The sequence below is a fragment of the Canis lupus genome, chromosome 7 (assembly GCF_048164855.1).
Source record: "Canis lupus baileyi chromosome 7, mCanLup2.hap1, whole genome shotgun sequence".
Classification (NCBI taxonomy): domain Eukaryota; kingdom Metazoa; phylum Chordata; class Mammalia; order Carnivora; family Canidae; genus Canis; species Canis lupus.
Window position 1 is genome coordinate 32,697,254 of NC_132844.1, and position 22,099 is coordinate 32,719,352.

The 22,099-nt window shown below is 36.7% G+C and overlaps 1 protein-coding gene and 2 long non-coding RNA genes across 8 annotated transcripts in view; 1 reads left to right on the plus strand and 2 right to left on the minus strand.

Moving 5' to 3' along the window:
• LOC140636741 (uncharacterized) overlaps positions 1-3,338 on the minus strand; it is a 41,961-nt gene extending 38,623 nt beyond the window's left edge. Inside the window, exons 1-2 of the long non-coding RNA XR_012033959.1 lie at positions 2,719-3,338; positions 584-1,093 (exon numbers count right to left, since the gene is read on the minus strand). This is a non-coding gene — a long non-coding RNA (uncharacterized lncRNA). The remainder of the gene's footprint in view (positions 1-583; positions 1,094-2,718) is intronic.
• On the plus strand, positions 1-11,359 carry LOC140636738 (uncharacterized). Of its 2 annotated transcripts, none has more exons than XR_012033949.1 (8): positions 1-198; positions 831-958; positions 1,149-1,280; positions 4,091-4,157; positions 4,920-4,965; positions 9,508-9,580; positions 10,192-10,293; positions 11,101-11,359. It is a non-coding gene; the product is annotated as an uncharacterized lncRNA (long non-coding RNA). The 2 variants fall into 2 exon arrangements; XR_012033950.1 differs by lacking the exon at positions 1-198 and adding an exon at positions 217-297.
• Positions 4,802-22,099, minus strand: part of IRAK1BP1 (interleukin 1 receptor associated kinase 1 binding protein 1) — a 26,245-nt gene continuing 8,947 nt past the window's right edge. For 3 of the 5 annotated variants that reach the window (XM_072832285.1, XM_072832286.1, XM_072832281.1), the window contains 2 exons: positions 13,445-13,575; positions 12,223-13,337 (listed from right to left, as the gene is read on the minus strand). In XM_072832285.1, coding sequence (XP_072688386.1) covers positions 13,067-13,337; positions 13,445-13,575 — 402 coding nt within the window. In that variant the 3' untranslated portion in view covers positions 12,223-13,066. Of the gene's footprint in view, positions 5,058-8,794; positions 11,843-12,222; positions 13,338-13,444; positions 13,576-22,099 lie in introns of those variants that run through there. The other 2 variants (XM_072832282.1, XM_072832284.1) reach the window with 2 other exon arrangements.

The window sequence follows — 22,099 nt, forward strand, 5'->3', positions numbered from 1 at the left end:
TCCGCGGGGGCCACGGGAGGTTCCGGGCGGGGCGGCGGCCGGGCGGCGGCGCCTCAGCCCAGCGGACGCCCCCTCAGCGGCGCCCCGGGCTCCCCGCGCCGCGCACGCCGGCGGCTCCTGACGGGCCCCTGACGGGCCCGAGCCGGGCTCCTGGGACGCGACGGAGCAGCGCCCTCTCGCGCGGTGGCGGCCTTCCAGGTATTTGGGGGCGGGGAAGAAGGAGGCGCCCCGGGTGACCTGACCTGGTGCTCCGTTTGGGGCCTGGGCGAGGACCAGTGTCTGGCCTTCCGCCCTCAGGTTTGCTTTGTGCTTTGTCGTCTGCACCTTTCTCTCGCTCTTTTGATGGCGTCTTTCCTTCGTTACAGCCCGTTGCTCAATCTCTTCATTTATGGTGTGGCTTTTTATTATTATTATTTTTAATAATATTTATTCATGAGAGACACACAGAAAGGCAGAGACGCGGGGAGCCCGACGTGGGACTCGACCCCGGGTCTCCTGGATCAGGCCTGGGCTGAAGGCGGCGCTAAACCGCTGAGCCACCCGGGCTGCCCTATGTTGTGGATTTTTAACAAGCGGGGCCTACCTCGGTGTATTTATAAGTCTTCCAACAGCAACTGTCGGCTCTACCGGAAATGGATTTTTCAGTCGAACGTGACACTGAGGTCACTACGTTCCGCGAATCGCCCCCGCCGGTGGTTCTGTGGATGCTGACGCCCGAGCGAAGGTCAAGGATGTGTGTTCCTCTTGAGTATTCCTTAAGGGCCAGGACCGCGGTGGATACCTGGCCGACTTTCAGTATATTCTTGATAATCCGTCACGTTTTTATGCAGGGAAAAACCTGTGTCCTCCTCTCATTCTTCCGGTGACCTGACCCCACTCGCCGTCCCCCAGCATGTCCTCCAAGACATCATCCAAGAGCAGCTCGTTTGCTCCTGACTAGGATCCACTGGTTACTCAGGTAAAAGGCAAGTCCTGGGCAAATCCGGCTTCATCCGGCCCTTCAGACTCTGCACGTCTGTCCTTTGTGACCCACTCGAGTGTTTTCATTCTTTTTCTTCCATCCTTTTCCTTTATTCTTATCAGAAACAACATACTGTAATAGAAAGATGCCAATTTTAAAAACATTTATTTATTTATTTGTTTTGCAGGGGAGGGGGAGAGGGGGAGAGAGAGCCTCTCCAGCAGACTCCCCACTGAGCGTGGACACCTAGGAGCTCCAACCCACCTCCTGCACCTGAGCAGAAATTAAGATCTGTTGCTTAACTGACCCAGCTACCCAGGTGCTGTGGAAAGATGGCATTTTTAACATCCATATTGTTAAAAATAGCAAACCTATAGAATAACATCAAACATCTAATCACTGTTTACCTTTCCAAAAATCTCCTGCTGTAAATATTTTTTAGTTTGTTTGAATCAGGACCCAAATGAGCTCCACACATCATAATTGCTTAATATATTTTAAGTAATCCATACCTTCTCCCTCTGGCTGGACTTCATCTTAACTTCTGTACCTTTTTATTGTTACTGGAGTTATTTTTTTTTTAAGATTTTATTTTTTTAAAAGATTTTATATATTTATTTGAGAGAACACAGTGTGTGAGGGGGGGAGAAACAGAGGGAGATGGATAAGTAGCCTCTGAGCTGATCTTGGAGCCCCATGGGGGTTTGATCCCACAACCCTGAATCATGACCCAAGCTAAAATCAAGATTTGGATCCTTGATTGAGCACCCAGGTGCCTCTTAAAATTTTATGTTTTATAAAATATTTTATTTATTCATAAGAGACAGAAAGACAGAGACATAGGCAGAGGGAGAAGCAGGCTCCCTCTGGGGAGCCCGATGTGGGACTTGATCCCAGGACCCTGGTATCATGACCTGAGCCAAAGGCAGATGCTCAACCGCTGAGCCACCCAGGTGCCCAAGATTTTATTTTTAAATAACTCTATACTCACTGCGGGACTCAAACTTACAACCCCAAGATCGAGAGTTGCATGTTCCAACCCCTCTGAGCCAGCCAGGTACCCCAAGTTATTGTTTTTTAAGGCCCTTCTCCTACATAGTGAAATGTGGGACTCAGCAGTGATGTGCAGATTTAGAGTGGAATTCTTGTGCATTTTTCATGTACTCAAAGCCAACATTTTGGCTTAGAATAAGTGAGTAAAAAAGAGCTTACAAATAGAAGTCTCTTAAATTATGCTTCCGTCGAGGGGCATTTTGTTGTAGTTTATAAAACACACTCTTACACATGTATGTACAGTGGGTTTGCTGAGAGAAGCTAGGTTAAAATCTTTACAAGTCAGGGAAAGAAGAATGTGCTGACCTTCAGGTCAGTCTGTTATTTGCTTGCTTTCTTTTCTTGAATAAATACATTCCACTGAGGGGGGCACTTGGCGGGATGAGCACTGGCTGTTATATGTTGGCAAATTGAACTCCAATAAAAAAATACATATAAAAATAAATAAAGATAATTTTAAAAAAAGAATAAATACTTTCCCTCCCCTTCAATATATATTTTACCCTCACATTTCATATTTTCTCTCTGGTTCCAAGACCGGCCTTTTACATTATTAGTCTTTATGGTTTTCTAAGGATGCTGTTATGCCAGAGGCCACTCATCAAAGATGCTGCAGAAGGGGTTTGGGATTAAGTAGAAGGTGGGCCCAGGTAGACCTCTGTGGTCCTTCAATTCCAGGACTGCATGCAAATCAAGAAACAAACCTGATGCTGGGAAGGAAGTGTAAAGGCAGGAGAGAATCCAGTCAGGCTACTGCTGATGAAGAGTCAGTTGATGGTGGCTTAAAAAAGTATTGCATATTGATCTTCCTCCCCAGGAAAAGCAGCACTTCTTTTGGTGGATGTACACACTGCAGCAATAATGTAGCACCTATGTTACAGTGACCGACAGGTATCATCTCAGCAGAATGAGAAGAGCTCAACTTAGCAGAAAAGCCCAAGTAATGAGGCTGTCTCAATTTTTTGTTCTGTGCCAATTTCTAACCTTTTATTTTATTTTTTTAAAGATTTATTTTAGAGACAGTACAAACAAGAGCAGGGGAATGTGTAGGGGGAGAGGGATAGAGAATCTTTTTTTTTTATTTTTTAAAGATTTTATTTATTTATTTATGAGAGACATACAGAGAGGCAGAGACACAGGCAGAGGGAGAGAAGCAGGCTCCATGCAGGGAGCCTGACATGGGACTTGATCCTGGGACTCCAGGATCACGCCCTGGGTTGAAGGCAGGCACTCAACTGCTGAGACACCCAGGCATCCCGGAGAGAGAGAATCTAAACTCCATGTTCAGCGTGGAGCTGAGGCAGGCTGGATCTCATGACCTTGAGATCCTGACCTGAGTCGAAACCAAAAGTGGGACATTTAACCAACTGAGCCACCCAGACATCCCTCTAACCTTTTATTGTTTTAATACAGGAATATGGATTAAATGGGTCTCAGGAATTTCAAAGACCTCTTAAGAAAGTATCTTCTAATCCTAGTGAAGGAGGCTTTTCTTGCAGTCTAAGATTTCCCTTTAACTATTTTTACTGTGTATATGAAGTGAGCTTTCTTCTCGGCTCACAAACAGAAGATACCTGTTAAGTGCACCCATGTTTTGTGAGAAACTGGGTACTTGAATCAGGGAAGTATGTTATGCTATTTATTATTTATTTTAAATTGAGTAGTAGCTGGGAAGAAACTTAATGACCTGGTAATGCTTATAATTAGCTTTCATTCCAAAAAACAAAAATGCCAAAAACTAAAAACTAGCAACTTACCAAGTTTGGTGGTAGTAATTGGAAAAACATCGGTTGCTTCATGTGCAGATACTGCCAAAGGAATTTTCACATTAAAAGTGAGTAAACACTATTTTGTCCTTTTACCTGATAATCCTACATAGAGAAGCATATTGGAACACTTATTACTGTGAAGATTGTGACAAATAGTGTACTGATGGTTTTGCAGCTCTGTATTTTGCAGGCAGCTTTACCAGTACAGTGTTTTGTTTCAGAGGTGTGGCAACAATTCTGCTCAGAGTCTTGGAGGGAAAAAAAGTTGTGCTGTATTGTAATTCTTTTATTTTCTTTCATCCTTAAGAAAATTGCTACTGTCCTTCAGACGAGACCTTGACATATCATTTAAGATGATGTTTTTTGGATTGCAGGTACAGAAAATAATGTTTAATCAACTTAGTGGCTTTTGACAAATAAAGGGTGCACATTTTATCATTTATGTTGCAAAGCAAAGTCTGGGAATAGAAACCTCTTACCACTTTGATATAATCATCCTTCTGTAAATATTTGAAAACAAAACAACTAATCAAGATTAGCATGCATTCTCCTTTTGGAGGGGAAACTCTGTAATCAAATCTTCCCTCCTTTTTATGGAGGCAGGAGAGGGTGGTTTAATAAATTATAACACTACATCTCTTTATCCAGATTAGTAGAATATTTTTCAACAATATTTGAGTTATTTGACTAGTTAATAGTTGTATTAGCTTTAAGAACGAATAGGAAATCATCTTTGAATCTACTAAAACTAGCATAAAAAATAAAAACTAGCTTGAGCACTGACAGGCAAATGGGGGCTAAATTTTGAGGAAAGTAAGATCACTTAGTAACCTTAGTTGACAAAGTGTGGTTTCTGAAAAATACTTATTTTTTCAGCTTTACCTTGAATATGAAGCAAAACTATGAGGATAATGGAAAAGTGACCTTTGTCCTTTGTTCACTTTATTTCATCTGTCATTTCCTAATATAGTTGGAAAAGAAACCATATTCAAAAGTAAAGAATATACAGTCTTCCGTATACTTGATGGTGCATTTATTCCAGCAGACAGAAAATCTTACATTCAGCAATTTATTGGTGTATATTCTACTTATCCTTTTGGGGAAAAGAAATATCCATGTCATTCTTGCTGATTCAGACAGGTACCATGTGTCATGTTGGTGAGGACTGAGGCAGAGGATGTGGTAAGTTTTTTGGCTTCCGTACATCTGCTTTTTACCCAAGAGTCTCCATCATTTTGTTTTGCAGTTTTGCGAATTCTTGGGGCATCAGAGAACTGTAGCAGAATATTATTATAAATCACATATCAATGCTAAATATTGGTATGTAGGACTTTAGAATTCTTTTTAATTAGATGACCACCTTTTACCCTACAAGGAAAAAAAACTCTGAAGTATTCCAGAGGTAACCAATTGCCGTATAAGGTATATTTCACTTTCTAAAAATAATATGCTCCTAAAAGCTTTTTCTAAATAAATTTTATCTGATTTATATTCCTTTTAAACAACATGCATAAAATGAGAAAAAGATTCCTTGTGGAATAAGGAAATAGGCTGTAAGGAAAAAAATTACTATAGAAATGCAGAAAAATATCATATAGACAGATTATACGTTTCTAATTGGAAGATTATATTTTTGTGATAAAATAATCTGAAGTTCTGACACCTTATTTCACAAACAACAGAAAATTTACTGGTCATGATATGGAGTGTGTGTGTGTGTGTTTGTGTACTTTAATACACTTGTTTCATGAGAAAGGTCTATTTTCTCTTACTTTTATACAGATTAACTCAGTGTGGGTGGATAAAAGAGGAGTCCCTGTCTGATGATAGTAGACATTATGTAATAAGCAGCATCATTTTCTATATATTAAATATATTAATATGTAAATTCTTACTTTAAGCATTTTATTTTTAATGTTTTCTGATTTTGGAGATGGTTTTAGATGGTCATTCCAGAGAATGAAAGCATGGATGATGCATATGAAACACTGGTTATTAAAGTGAAGGTAGTGTACATTTATGTGACATAAATCTGCTTTCAGATTTTGCCTTTGAGTCCTAATCTGATTTCTGGCTTGCACATACTCTTTCCAAAGTATTTTTTGAATTAAGATACTGTGTACAAAATGAAGTTAGGAAATGTCTTTTCTGATCATCTGGAAGATTTATCAGGTTTCTAGTAGTCTACTTAGTACTTACTGAATCCATGTTATTCCTGCATAAATATTTTAAAGACCAGGGAGTTAAGAATAATTACTTCCTATTTTAAAAAGAGGAGGCAAGGGTGCCTGGGTGGCACAGCTGTTTAAGCATCTGACTCTTGGTTTTGGCTTAGGTTGTGACCTCAGGGTGGTGAGGTTGAGCCCCAAGTGGGTTCCTACTCAGTGCGGTGTCTGCTTGAGATTCTCTTCCTCTCCCTCTGACCCACCAGCTTGTGCTTTCACTCTCTAAAATAAATCTTTAAAAAAAATTTAAAAAGAGAAGGCATTCATTTTCTTTAAACATTAATAGTAATGGAGATACAGCAAAGGAGAAGTTCCTTTCTTTTAGTTTGTTGACTTATATGTCTATGTACCTAGGTCTGTACATACACATAAATATTAATATAATTTTTCAGATAATGGAAATCCGTGAATTTTAAAGCATTAAGACCACTTGAGAATGAAAAGTGATCTAAAAATAATTATTGGCAAAGGGATATCACTGACTACAGGCATCTAGTAAATGGAATAGTTTAATGAGTACTACAAATATAAGAGGATTATCCAAAGTCCATTTCAAACCTTGAAAGTAAAAATAATTTATTTTGACATTTTTGTGATTTGATTTTTCTATAAATGAGAAAAACTGTAAGAAATAATTAGGTAACTTGATATTTATTCCAACTTTTGTCCCAGATTATTTTAGGCTTGCCTGGAAAGGGTATGAAAAAGAACTCTGCTGTAGAAAGAGTATGAAAAAAGAACTCTGCTGTAGACAACACAATATACCTTATTTTCTGACACTATTATTAAGACTTGATAGTTTAAAACACTTGATCCACTGTTTTCTAAATCAGTCATGAAAACCTCTTCATCCATAATTCATCTGAGTTCTTAGTGGCAAAAACTAAAAGACATCTGACCTTTTATTTGTGCTATAGCTGACTCAGTTAAGGGCACTCATGTGCTAGCTTTTGGGCTGTTTATCCTTTCTATGACTAGATAGGGAACATTCATGAGAAATAGCAGTTTGTAATGTGAGACAGGGTAGGAAGCAGAGAAGAGTATTCAGAATTTATTATTTTTTAAAGAAAATACTTAAAATTTTGATTTCTTTTTATTAATTTCAAGCATTTTAATTTTAGCTTTTACCCCTTTTCATAAATAATGTTTTAAGTGTAGCATTACAGCTGCACTGCATTCCATATTCCTGATCCTAGATTTTAAAAATCCTTTAGATTTATATGTTTCTTTCTAGTCTTCATACTCACTTAGGTATAAGTGCATCGCATTTATCTACAAGTGTTCAAAAGGCTTGGATAATAGTTCTGATAAGTAGCAGAAAGTATAACCTCCATTTTTATCTCTGGAAACGATACTACTGTCACACCATGCTGTCTTCCAAGAAGTTTATTATTCATTCAACTCTCATGTTCCCTTTCTAACACTCTAGTTCACACATAGAAAAGCACTAGTTGGTTGGTCTGTGTGGATACTGCTGGGGCCTCTACTTTCCTGCCTTCAGGGATACCGTGGTAGCATAAGTGGCTAGAATCTGTACATTCTCAAGAGCTGCAGATGTTCTCAGTTATTCAGTGGTGTGGTTGCTGTAGTGTTATGTTTCCAGAGTTATTCCCAAATAATATGAAAAATCATTAGTTAATATTACTGGTTAATGAAGTGTCTAAACATTTACATAAAACACTTCTAATGTGTTGAATTTAATATTAGTGAGAAAATTCTGTAGTATTCAAATGAAGTACTACACAACTGAATATTTATTTTTTTAAAAAATATTTTATTTATTTATTTATTCATGAGAGACAGAGAGAGAGAGAGAGAGAGAGGCAGAGACACAGGCAGAGAAAGAAGCAGGCTCCATGCAGGGAGCCCAATGTGAGACTTGATCCTGGATCTCCAGGATCACGCCCCAGGCCGAAGGCAGGTGTTAAACCACAGAGCCACCCAGGGATCCCCACAACTGAATATTTTAGATGAATGTAATGTTTAAGAGTAGTAACATTTTAGAATATGGTGAAATCTCACTTCTACAAAATGAAACCAGTAGTCATTCCTCAGATATATGCTGACCTCTGTGGTTTGCAAATAGTTTTTTTTAAAGATTTCATTTATTTATGAGAGACACAGAGAGAGAGAGAGAGAGGCAGAGACACAGGTAGAGGGAGAAGCAGGCTCCATGCAGGAGCCTGACATGGGACTCAATCCTAGGTCTCCAGGATCAGGCCGTGGGCTGAAGGCGGCGCTAAACCGCTGAGCCACCCGGGCTGCCCGTGCAAATACATTTTTTAAAGGTTTCTGCTGCATATTCATATTGGTTTCTTCACAAAGACACATCAGTTTATAATCACTGCATTTTTATCATTTTTGAAATAGGTACAATGACGATGAAAAAGAAATTCATGCTTATCTTACAGGTTCTGAACTAAGTGAAATATTTGATATATTGAAAATAATTTTGTATTTTATTTGGTTGAGATTCAACATTGAGTTAATTATACCTTACCCCCACTCCAATATAGAATATAATATCTTAGACTTTCCATGATTCATTTAGCATAAACTAAGAAAATTTTTCTTTTGATGTTATTTACTTAGTTGGGCTAGAGTTGATATATTTGAATCGTTGTACTAATTCTTTTTAAATGGAATTACAATAAATATGACTGATTCAGTAAAAGGTAAAAAGCATAAAAACTTTTTGTATGAGTTACAAATGCATTACTGCTATCAGATATAAATATGATTTTCTAAAATAGCTTTGAAAGTAAAATAATGCTAATGGAAACAAATTCAATTTAAGCATCTGTTTATTAAAAGTTCTAAGTTAACTAAATTTATTAGATGCAGTTTTACAGTGGTTGCAATTAGAATTTCAAAAGCCAACTTTCCCTGAGCAGTATGTTATGTCCTATCGGTGAGGTTTGTGTGGCACAAGCGATAATGACTCGGTTGTGCCAAGGGATGAAAGGCAGAGATACACACTGATATGTAAGCTTAAAGTGAGTATAGGTTCTGAAATAATTTAAGAGACTAGTTTAGACAATAAAATATTTGTTGTTGTATAGTCACAGACTTTTCTGAGAAAGCTAAGCTTTGGAGGAATTAAAGTATATACCCATTTAGCCCATTTAGTTTAAAATATGCATTTAAAATATGCAAACATTTTGAACATACATTCTGGAATCAGTGCTTTGCATCTTCCTTCCCTACTTCTATGTGTACCAGCATTCAAGTACTCTGCTATAAATGCTATCCCTCTGATAGGGAATAAAACAAAATATCTGCCAGCCAACTTTTCCTCTTCTTAGCCTTTTATTAGCCGGAGATACTGGGAAAAGAAATATTTAAGATATAGCCCTGCTGTTAAGGAGCTCATAGTCTTGTGTAAAGACAGGCGAAACATAATTAGTATGTAATTAATGGGATCAGTGTAAACCTGATGTGTGTGTACTATTGGAGCTATTACTCTGTTTTTGAACTCTTCACCCAAAATTGTCTGCAGAAAGGAAGCAGAGGATGAGTGACAGAAACTTTGTATTTTAAAATACAGGCACACATCCCACCCCCATCAGATGGTAAGTAACATTGATATTTGAAGGATATTTTTAAAATTTTTTTAATTTAGGGATTTAACTGGTTTTAGGATAATTTAGATTAGCAGTTTCTCCAGCCACCTAGGCTTTTCATCCTTTAGTATGGAAACTAAGGCTGGGTGGAAACTGTTTAGAGGTAGGATTGGTGATCATCCACAAGGAATGTGGCTAACTGGGCATAACTGTTGGTTGGGATGCTGAAACCAGAGCTCCAGAAGAGTCGCTGAGACAGAAATATCCTGATAAACAGGTTATAAAAAGTGTTATTCTTCTAATAAAATAGCATAAATCATTCCTCTTGAAAAAAACCTATTACATTATCCTGAGAGCAGTGTTTGGCTTGGATTAGCCACTGAATTCTAGTGTTTTAAACAAAACTGAACATATTAATTTAGGCCACATTAGATTATGAGAAGCTATTTAGTTATAAATACAATATGCATAAAAATAGTAAATGTTATTTTAAACTAATTTATATAGTGGGCTTTTTTGGGAATGAGTAGTAAAGCATTTGCCTCCCATACAATTTTGTAATGTAGATAATATATTAACTCCCATATTTGACCTTGTAATTCATGTTTTTATATTTTTAGGCCAGTGAGAAGAATTCCTTGCTATCAAGTTCTTATCAACAAGTCAGACAGAATTAGGGCATCCTCGACCTACATTCCTGAGGACATAATAATGATTATGGGGTATGAAGTAAAGCATCTTAAGTTACAAACTATTTTTCTAGGTCTTATTTATTTACATTGCACTAAAATTAACTGTCAAGAACAAGGATACTTAAAAATAAGGTATATTGCTACTATAAAAAATGTAATCTTTACCATGTAACTGAATAGAATCCTAAATTTTATCAGTAATATTAAGAAAATTTACTTAATAGTATTTCCTTTTACAAAGATGTTTGGAGTATAGTGGGTCTATTCAGATACCCAAATGGGAAAATTTTTTTTCTTTCAGAAAACAGCAAATATAATTTGCTGCTATCTGGAAGGATTTTTTAAAAAGGGGGTTCAGAATAAAGAAATTTTGTCAGGGTTAAGTTCGGGATAGGCTTTTCCCAGCAGGCTTTGTGGCACAGGTCCCCTAAGTCATTGTGAGATGCCAGTATATGCCATGTGTCAGAAATTAAACTGCTACCAACTGACAACTAAATCTGATACCCTTAGTCATGAGCACATGGTATGTCATACCTAAACCAGTCCAATCTTTAATGATTTTTTTCTCTTAGCCACTCTACAGAATTGCAGGACTGCCCATTTTACAAGTTTTTCTTTTTTTTAAAGCACTATCTTTAAAAATTCCTGTAAATTCTAAAAAGTGTTTGGTAACTTAGAATTTGTTTTTAGGTATTTCATTGTAAGCTGAAAACTTTGTTTACCAAATATGATGAAACCATATAATGAAGCTATAGCTAAAAAAAACCTACCCACATAATTAAATTTTTATTGAGCATAAACAATTTTTTATAAAGATTTTATTCATTTATTCATTAGAGACACACAGAGAGAGAGGCAGAGACATGGGCAGAGAGAAAAGCAGCCTCCGTGCAGGGAACCTAATGTGGGACTCCATCCCGGGACTCCAGGATCACAGCCTGGGCAGAAGGCAGGTGCTCAACCGCTGAGCCACCCAGGCGTCCCACAATTTTTTGTTGTTGCTGTTCAGTCCCAATATGTTTTTCTATCCAACTGGATAAATAAAAGCTAAAATATAATTTATTTAGCCCTTTTTGAAATAAAAACATATCCTAAACTGGTTTTGTGATAATGCTATTTTTCATATATTTAAAAATCTATCTTAATATGGAAGACTTGGGAGAGCCAACTTTTAGTTGAATTGACAGTAATCAAAGAATACAGTTGCTATAATGGCTATTGTTTATTAAGTGACAGCTATGGTGTGCGAGGCATTATTCTTATGGTCTTGTATTTATCAACTTTAATCCTTATAGTAACATTGCAAGGTAGGTATTTAGCCTCATTTTATTGGTGAGGAAAGAAGCTTAAAGACAAAGTGCCTTGCTTGCGAAGTTTACACATCTGGTAAATTTGCCCAGCAGATTATTTGAGAGCCTGCTCTGTGTTGGCCCTGATACTATGCTGGGTCTGGGAATGCAGCTGTGAACCACATAGGATCTTCATTTTAAAGGAGCTTACATTGTAGTAGTAGTAAAGTCAGATTTGAACACAGGGTGTTGGATTCTAAAACTTTTCTTCGTAGCTTTCACATTCCCTCCTGCCAAGGACACAACAGAAGAGATGAATAAAACTATTTCAGTGCCACTTAAGAAAGTGGTGGGATATAAACTACATCCTGGAGTGTGCTATAGGAAAAAAATATTGGTATATGAGTATGGAGATAGGTCAGAGGAAAAACCCTAGGACCTACAGCTTTATGGTGGGGAATGGGAAACCTATGCTAAGTAACAACAGTCATGGCTTATGAACACACCTGTAGATAATGTGCAATGCAATAGCAATGCATTGTACTTGCTGCTACATCTCAAATAGACTTAAGGATCATTATCTCAGTGTAAAATCATGCACTGTCCCACACAGTAGCCATTAACCACTTTCAAGAACTTAAAATATGGTAAATACAATCAAGGAACAGAATTTTAAATTTTTAAAACTTTTAATTTGAAAATTGCTACTTGAAATTGCTGCTTGATGCAGTTACTAGCTCTTTTAAGCATGTCTGGAACAACCTGTGTGTGTGAATCTAGTTTTTCACTACATTTTAGGAAATACAGATCAAGCATTTCTGATGAAAACTTAGCATCTGAATTAAGATTTGTTATAACATGAAGTGTACATATTTTGAAAACTTAGTATAAAAAATATAAATATCCATTATTTTTTAAAATACTGATTATATGCTGAAATTATAGTATTTTAGACATATTAGATTAAAATATTAAACTTAGTTCTAACTGCTTTTTAAAAATTTTTTACATTTTACTTTTTTTATACATGTCTACTAGGTAGTTTTAAGTTACATATGTGGCTTGTCTTTATTTGTATTGGAGAATGCTTATATAATCATAGGATTCTGGTGAAGAGGATCTGGTCCATATATTTTATTTCTGGCATCAAAATATTTTCCTAGTATACCTCACTACCCTTTTATCAAAAGATAGGTGTTCCTCATCCTTTCTATTAGTGTTAAGAATCATGCTAATAACTGCCAATATTTATTCCTGTAGTAGAAATATAAAAATTTCTTACATCACTTATATTATCAGTATATAATTGTGCACGTATAACACATTTATTTTCAGAGCATTTTCCATAGTAAGTTTTTAAAAATAGAAAGTAAACTTAGCTATTTGTGGGACTGTATTCCAGGATTGACAGATTTTGGGGAGAAATACTATATACTACACAATATATATTTTCAGGACAAAAACAAACATAAAAAGTATAAAAATAAAATTATACAAACATTTCGGTTGGAATTTCAGAGGTTTTTTCTTTTCTTCTCTTTCCCTTTTACTTCAAAAGTTATAAATACTTTTGAAGCAGCATGTATTGTCGCACTTTTGATTTTTTGTTGGACAGTTAATGAACTTGAGAGTCTGGATGACTGGAGATCATCTATTTGGCCTTCCCATTCTTTCGTTTCTTCTTCTTTGATTAATAAAGGTTTTCCTAGAGTTTGGCCAACAAGGTTACAGACTTCTTGAGCTTTGCGCCATGCGTTCTCAACAGCAACAAGACAGGCTTGGCGTCTTAGGGATTAAATGCAGAGATTATTAATATGACATTCAATAAACTCTAGCACTGAATAGTTTTGTTTAATTAGTTGATAATTTAGGTAAAGATATACTTAACTTACCGAAGATTCTCAACAGAACCTGGAGTATGATAGAACTGGGGTTGGCTAATAACAACAGAGCTATCTAGCTTTTCAACAAGAAAGTTACAAATATTTTGCATTTTTCCAAATTCAGTAAATGTAATGCAGACCTGTAAATGAAATGACACTTGAAATTATTTTCATGCCTGATCTATTCTTTCAAGATTTTCTGTAAATATGAGTAAAAAAGGTAAAGCCAAATAACAATGAGGTCATTTTATTATAATATGTGACAGATAAAGCTATTTGATACTGAAAACTAAATTATTTTATTAAATTTTATTAAACTTTTAAAAAGTAGCCTCTATATTTAACTTTTGAACATATGAAATACAGTTATAGTAACTAATGATCCTGCCTGTTTATTCTAACATCTATATTGGTTCTGGGTTAGTTTTTTCTCCTTATTGTGAGCTTTGTTTCCATGATACTTTGCATGCCAGGTAATCTTTCACTTTATGGGAAGTATTGGATATTCTTCTATTTCTATAAATATTCTTTATTTGTTCTAGAATTCAGCTAACTGGGAAACTGATCTCTTTAGGTTTGCTTTTAAGATTTGTTAGGTGGGAATAGAGTAATGTTCCATCTGGTGCTAATTATTACTCCCTAATGAGGCAGGACACTTCTGTATACTCTACTTCAAGCCCTATGAATCAAGATTTCCTAGCCTGGCTGGGGCTGTACCCAAACCCTGTATGTTCAAACACTGTTCCCTCTAATCTTTTGGGGGAATTCTTTACTTAGCCTCAGGTCATTTCTGCACATACATGTGCTGATGGGTATTCTGCTGAGTACTTGGTGAAGGTTGGGGAGGAGGGGTCCCCTCTGTAGTTTCTGAAGACCTCTTTTTGTGCAGCCCTTTACTCTCCTACAAGCTCTAGCTGTCTTGTCTTGTTTGGGCTCTCAATTCTATTTCTTCAATACAAGGAGTTTGCCAGGCTCTGTGTGGGTTCCCTTCCCTGTGAAGCTGCCTGGACACTCTCTTAAGAAAGTGATCTAGGACATGGTAGGACTTTTTTTTTCTTTTTAAAAAGATTTTATTTATTTACTAGAGAGATAGTATATGAGCAGGGAGAGGAGAGAGAGGGAGAGGGAGAATCAGGCTCCCCACTGAGCAGGGAGCCTGATGTGGGACTTGGTCCCAGGACCCTGGGATCATGATCTGAGCTGAAGGCAAGTGCTTAACCGACTGAGCCACCCAGGCACTCTGACACAGTAGGACTTTTACTTCTTTTTTTCTCAGGGATCACTGTGTTTCATTGCCTTATGTCCACCCTTTTGAAAACTATTTCATACACTTTGTCCATTTTTTGGTTTCAGGTGGGAAGGTAAATCTAGTCAATGTTATTCTATCTTAGCCAGAAGCAGAAGTCTTCTCTGTCTTTTGAAGAGAAGTCTGATAGTTTCCTTTCCTTTTTTTTTTTTAAATACTCTATGGTATTAGTTAAAATATCAGTCTATTAGTGAAAAATCAATCTCTCAGCCTTACCCAGGGTGCTAGTTTTTAACTTCTAGATAGTTTCCAAAATTGCATTTCCTTCCTGGTTGAAATCAAAGCTCCAAAATGCCTATAGCTGCCTTTTTTTTTTTTTATAGCTGCCTTTAATAATAAATACAGGGGTGCCTGGGTGGCCCAGTGAGTTGAGCATCTGACTCTTTGGCTCAGGTCATAATATCAGGTTCGTTAGATTGAACCCCTTGTCAGGGTCTGTGCTCAGCAGGGAATCTGCTTGAAGATTCTCTTCCTCTGCCCCTTCCCCAACTTGTACTCTCTCTCTTTCTCTCAAATAAGTAAATAAATAAATAATCTTTTAAAAAGTATGAAAACAAATACAGGGATGCCTGGCTGGCTCAGTCAGTTAAGCATCCAACTCAGTTTCCACAAAGGTCACAATATCAGGGTCATGAGATTGAGCCCCAAATGCTTAAGATTCTCTCTCTCCCTCTGCCCCTCCCTGCTGTGCTCTCTCTCAAAAAAAAAAAAAAAAAACAGATCATACTTTTCTGCATTTGCATAGTCTAAATATGGAAAAAAGTCTTGTCTTTTGTTGCTATATTTAATCTATAACAGTCACAAAGGCACTGTACATACATTTCATTACATATAATGAAATATGGCAAGATTTACAGTGCTTTTATAGAAGTTGGAGGGTAACTAAATTTCAGAGTTCAAAGGCTTTCTCTGCATGCAGATTAGAGTGATTGAGCATAACAGGTTCCAAGTGGCAACAAAAGTAATTCTTTGCTATATAAGAACATAGCCCTTGAATTATATTTTATTGAGTTTAAAGATTTATTTTAGAGAGAGACAGTGAACAAGTGCAGGGAGGGGGAGAGGGAGAGGGAGAGAGAAACTTTAGCAGACTCCTTGCTGAGCTCAGAGCCTGACATGAAGCTCGATCTCAAGATCATGACCTGAATGGAAACCAAGAGGAGGCTTATTCTATTGCCCCATCCAGCGTCCCTGAAATAAATTTTATTTAAAGAAATTGTTCCAATTTCTACCCTGATTGCTTAAAACAAAAATATTTTTTATAAGTATACCTGCTTTCCTATGAAACATGCCCTCTTGGTATTCTTTGCTATTAAAAAAAAAAAAAAGTAGGGGCACCTGGGTGGCTCAGTGGGTGAACCATCTGCCTTCAGCTCAGCTTTCTTGGTCATGCTCTCAAGATCCTAGGATCCAACCCCACGTTTGGGCTTCTCGCTCAGCAGGGAATCTGCTTCTCCCTCTGCCTCTGCTTCTCTCTTTCTCTCAAATAAATCTTTAAAAAAAAAAGCATATGGAGGAAAGGACAATGAAAATTCCTAAGAAGTTTGCTGATACTAGTTATTTTTCGAGTCCTCTCCACCCCTAATTATCTGAGGCAAATCTAATCCCACAAAATCAGGTTTACCATGTAGTACTTGGTTTGCTCTACTTCTATAAAAAGCAGGAAGAACTCTCTGTTGCAATCAGCTCTGGAACTGGTCAAACAAGAGTCTGCCTTGCATCCCTCTTATCATTACCATGACTTAAAAAGTTAGCAGATGTAGCTTTTAGAATTAAATCTACATTCATTCACTCATTAATTCATTTTACAGATTTTATTTATTTATTCATGAGAGACACAGAGAGAGAGAGAGGCAGAGATACAGGCAGAGGGAGAAGCAGGCTTCATGCAGGGAGCCTGATGCAGGACTCGATCCCGGGACTCCAGGATCACGCCCTGGGCTGAAGGCAGGCATTAAACCACTGAGCCACCCAGGGATCCCACATCTACATTTATAAACAGACTATCAGCTCTTTGTCCCAAACCATGGGCAAACTATAGTTTAGGAATATGTGGGTTAAATGATTAACAAGAAATAAAAGAAATAAAGCCTGCCAATGCCCTGAACTTCGGCTTTTAAATTCAGCAATATGGTATATAATCAATACATAGCTCGAAAGAAATCCAAATTAATGAGGCAGGAGTCACTTTACTAAAGAATAGAGATGTTGCATCACAATTTTTAAGAGCTATTCAGGATAAAAAAGTTTTAATCTATCTCATATATTCAAGATAAAATTAATTAATTTAATTAATTAATTCATTTATTTGATTTTATTTTTAAAAATATTTTATTTATTTATTCATGAGAGAGACAGAGAGAGACAGAGAGGCAGAGACACAGGCAGAGGGAGAAGCAGGCTCTATGCAGGGAGCCTGACAAGGGACTCGACCCCGGGTCTCCAGGATCATGCCCTGGGCTGAAGGCAGCACTAAACCACTGAGCCACCCGGGCTGCCCTGAAGATAAAATTTAAGATAAATTCATATATCATATTCATAATTCTCATTTGTTTTATCATGGCAAAATAATGTGATTACAAATGTATACACATAAACCTATTTTATATACTCTCTTGTACTAGGTATATTAAATTACAAAACAGGTTGATACATAAGTACTTCCCATCTCCTTGGTCAAGAAAACTCATTAGAAATTTCGGTACTAAAAAAGAAACTGAATTCCAAAATAGACTTTTTTTTTTTTTTTTTTTAAAGTAAACTCTAGGGGATCACTGGGTGGCTCCGCAGTTTGGTGCCTGCCTTCGGCCCAGGGCGTGATCCTGGAGTCCTGGGATCAAGTCCCAGGTCAGGCTCCCTGCATGGAGCCTGCTTCTCCCTCTGGCTGTGTCTCTGCCTCTGTTTCTCTCATGAATAAATACATAAAATCTTAAAAAAAAAAAAAAAAACTCTACTCCCAATATGGCGTTCAAACTCATGACCCCAAGATTAAGAGTTGCATGCTCTGCTGACTAAGCCAGCCAGGTACCCCCCAAGTAGGTGAGATTTTAAGTGCCTCTAATAAATTTGTCTCTTATTGGATAAATCAAATCTCAGTTTATTAAAAATATCTGCAAATGAGACTTCTGAATTATTGCTAATCTCAATTACCATAAAGAAACAGCCAAAGGCCTTTTTAAAAATACTTGGTAGTTCTAATTTCCATAAAAGGCAGGTGGCTATAATACTGAACAAACTACATGTAGTAAGCTAGACTCTTTTCGATTCTAGGCGAGATTCTAGAACAGATTATTTTAAAAATTAGTTTATAAGAAATTAGGAAAGAAAAAAGTTTTTATGAGAAGGAAAGAAGATAAGGCCTTTTGATTCATTTTGTTCCATTGCCACAGGCCTCAAGCACTTTGCATATTTTCTTTTCTTTTTGGTACTGCCACAATCTATTCTTTTCTTTCCTCTTTAAATCTCTCCCTGCTTTCTTGGTCCTGTCTCTGAAGAAAAGAATACAAGTCTTTTTCACATTAACGGTCCTCCAAGAAGGCATCAGGAATAACAAAATAAGAACACAGGAATCTAATACTAAAATCTTGTAAAGTTCTCTAAAGTCTTGAGTTTCTTGATGAGATGTAGACAACTCATCTGACTTTTAATTTTGCTTTTATTCCTAAGAGTGAGGTTCACCAACTTATGCTTTTCTTCTAATCTCTATCTTCTGAACCACTGCCAAATTATTTCTATCCAAAGGCCAACCTATTGAGCATGTAGATTTGAGATTATTAAGAACAAGTCATGATGTACTAAACTTGACTTCCTAGCTGGCAAGTTATTAGAGAAATACTGTAGCTCTAAAGGCTTTATATTTTACTTATTTAGACAAATATTGGGATATACTGACATACAGTCTTCATGGCAACATTGTTGGTTAGGGTCATAGTTGATTAATGCTACTTAATATTTTTATTAATTACACAGATGGGTACACAGATGATCAGATCCGCAGGTGACAGAAAGCTGGCAGGATAGAATATAAACACTGCTTGATAAAATCAAGACCCAAAAAGATCCTATAGGCTCAAAACACAGGTCAAACCTAGTGGATAAAATTTTACAGAGATAAATATAAACTTATACTTCATTTTGAAGTAGCAATAACAAAATATAAAATAGAAATATGATTTAAAGCAGTATGTGAGAAAGGCAGTTCAGCAAATTGTAATTATTAATTATAACTGAGCTCAAAAGAAGGAAACAATGTGATGCAAGTGCTAGAAGTTCATTTTTCAACATTTCAAGATAAGGAGATAGTCATCTTTTTCTCATACGGGCTGGTTAAATCACAGGACACTATAGCTTAGGTGCTTTAGATGGAAATTGGTCGACTCGATAAAGAGTTTGTCTTATTATAAGAAATGATGACTAAAGAAATTGGGGATTCTTACCCCTGGAGAAGAAAAAAGTAGCATCAACATGATACTGAACTTCCAAGTATCTACCTGAAGGAACAAGTATTAGCCTTTTGTTCTTGAAGAGGTACATAATGGATGAATAATAGTGAGTCTATCCTGGCTTAATGTTACAAAATTTTGTATTGATTAGATGTCTGAAGATGGAATAAACTTTTTATACTCGTGCACTTATATAATTTCTAACTTTTGATTATCTTTAAAATAAAGAGAAGCAGCAGGGTAGGTAGAAGTTTATAGATAAAGAATCTTTAAAGTGCCTTTCAGGATGAAAATTTTAGTTATTATGTAAAATAATGTTCTACTATCTGATCTTACTTTGTATATTTAACTGTCCATGAGAATATTGGTATATGTTAGACATCATTTTGTACCTTGTGACCCCACCACCCTGGTCTCCACTGACTGCTGATGCTAACCTAAGAGCAATCATGTATTAGATTGCAGGATGTAAGAATTCTGGCTATCAGAGAGCCCTATAAAATATAAACATTTTCTGAAGAAAATGAGTACAAGACATTAAGAAGTAAATACAGCAGAAGAGGAGCGGTGTTTAGCCAAGTCCTCATTTAGTCATCTTCTTATAGCAAAACAAGCAGCTCTAATGCATTTTTTTTTTAAGATTTATTTATTTATTCATGAGAGACATGGAGAGAGAGGCAGAGGGAGAAGCAGACTCCCCGCAGGAGCCCGATGCAGGACTTGATCCTGGAGCTCCAGGATCACGCCCTGAGCCAAAGACGACACTCAAATGCTGAGCTACCCAGGTGTCCCTCTAAAGCGTTTTTTGTAACTGTACAGTGGGTCCCTAAAACAGCTGTCTAAAAAACATGCCCATTTTCCATGAGGCCTATGTATTTGCTGGGACCATTCCTTTTCCTCCTTCCTTCCTGTATCTTCACAATAAAGCCCATTAACTTAAGATACTTAAAAGATAACCTGAACCAATGTACATTCACTACAGCCTAAAGCCCTGACAGGTAGTAACTACTGGAGGAGTTCCAGAATACTCCTGGCTTTTGATCTCCATAAAACGGATTCTTACCACTCTGTTCTTCATCCTGTTGTGTTGATTTTTTTTTTTTTGACACCCAGTCTCTCTTGTGAATATTACCCAGAGATCCCCCAAACTGAAAAATCTATTTTAAGAAAACAATTGAAATGAAACAATGATATCATAGTGTATATCATAAAAGTCATATTAAAACTTTTCTTATCTGAGAAGATTCATAACTCCCTTTTTAAAATAACTCCTTTTTAAAACTGAAGTACAGTTGGCACACAATGTTACATTAGTTTCAGGTATAAAACAGTGATTCAACAAGTCTATACCCTTTTTAAGATTTTAAGTAATCTCTACACCCAATATGGGGCTCAAACTTACAACCCCAAGATGGAGAGTCACTAACCAAGCCAGCCAGGTGTCCAATAAGTCTATACCCTCTATGCTCACAAGAAGTGTGGCCACCATCTGTCACCGTACAACACTATTATAATACCACTGACCATATTCCCTATGCTGTACCCTTCATCTCCATAGTTTACTCATTCCATAACTGAAAGCAGGTTATCTCTCACTCCCTTTCACCCATTTTGCCCATTTCCCCAGCTCCCCTTTATCCTGTTTTGAAAGATACTTTTCAGTCCCTATTATAAAATAAATTTTGCCATGTGGATCCATAAAATTATCCTAAGTAATTTAAAAATCCCTTGAGATAGTTCAATTTTAAGTTGAAAATCACAAAACCATTAAAATTAGTATTGGAGCAACAATGTTTGTAGAAATTACTATCTCAAAGAGGTAAGAAACCAATTTCTATTCTAATTCTTGTAACAGTCTTTGAGAAGTCTGAGCCCAGGTTATCTGAGATTAAAATTATATCCTTAAAATTAGAAAAATAACGTATTATATGCCTGAAGGTAGGACTAGATGATTTCTCAAGATATTTCCCACCTCTAAAGATAATCTGCCTAGATAAATAAGAGTCCACTCTAACTCCATTCTTGTTTGCTTCCTGTGACAAGCAGGCAGTATGGACCTCGCACATAATCCCAAGATGTTTGGAAGCTGAAACAAATAGCAGTCCTATAATCTAACTACAATTATAACATAATTGTATAACAAATAATAACATGATTTCATAAAATCCAGATCATAAAATCTTTAAAGATAAGTAAAAAGTATAGGCAATTGTAGGAACTAAATGTTATCATTGAGTATACAAAAATATTTTGTTCTTTTTAACTTGGGCAAAGGTTGAATAGTTTTTATTTATATTTTTTAAATTATTTATTCTGAAGAATTTATTTTTAAAGATTTATTTGAGAGAGAGAAAGCATGAGCAGGGGAAGGGGTAAAGAGGAGGAGGGGGCAGAAGGGGTAGGACAAGCAGACTCCCTGCTGAGTGGGGAGCCCAATTCAGCTGGATCCCAGGACCCTGAGATTATGACCTGGGCCCAAGCCAGATGTTTAACCAACTGAGCTATCAAGGCGCCCTTAAAGATTTTATTTGTAAGTAATCTCTAAACCCAATAGGGGGCTTGAACTCATAACCCCAAGATCAAAAGTTGAAAGCTCTACTCATAAGCCAGCCAGATGCCCCAAGTGGTTATTTTTAAAGATTTATTTATTTTAGAGAGAGAGAATCTCAAGCAGACTCCTCAGTGATCACAGAGCCCAATGCAGGGCTCATCTCATGACCCTAAGATCATGACCCAAGCCCAAATCAAGAGTTGGATGCTGAATCACCCTGGTGCCCACAAGTGGTTTTTATTTTGAAATAAAATTTAACTTACCACAAACACAGTAAAATTGCATTATAAAAAAAGAATGTTGAAAAGTGTGTCAATCCTTATGTAAGGACTTTATTAATTTGCTTTTTATCTGAGAAGAAGAAA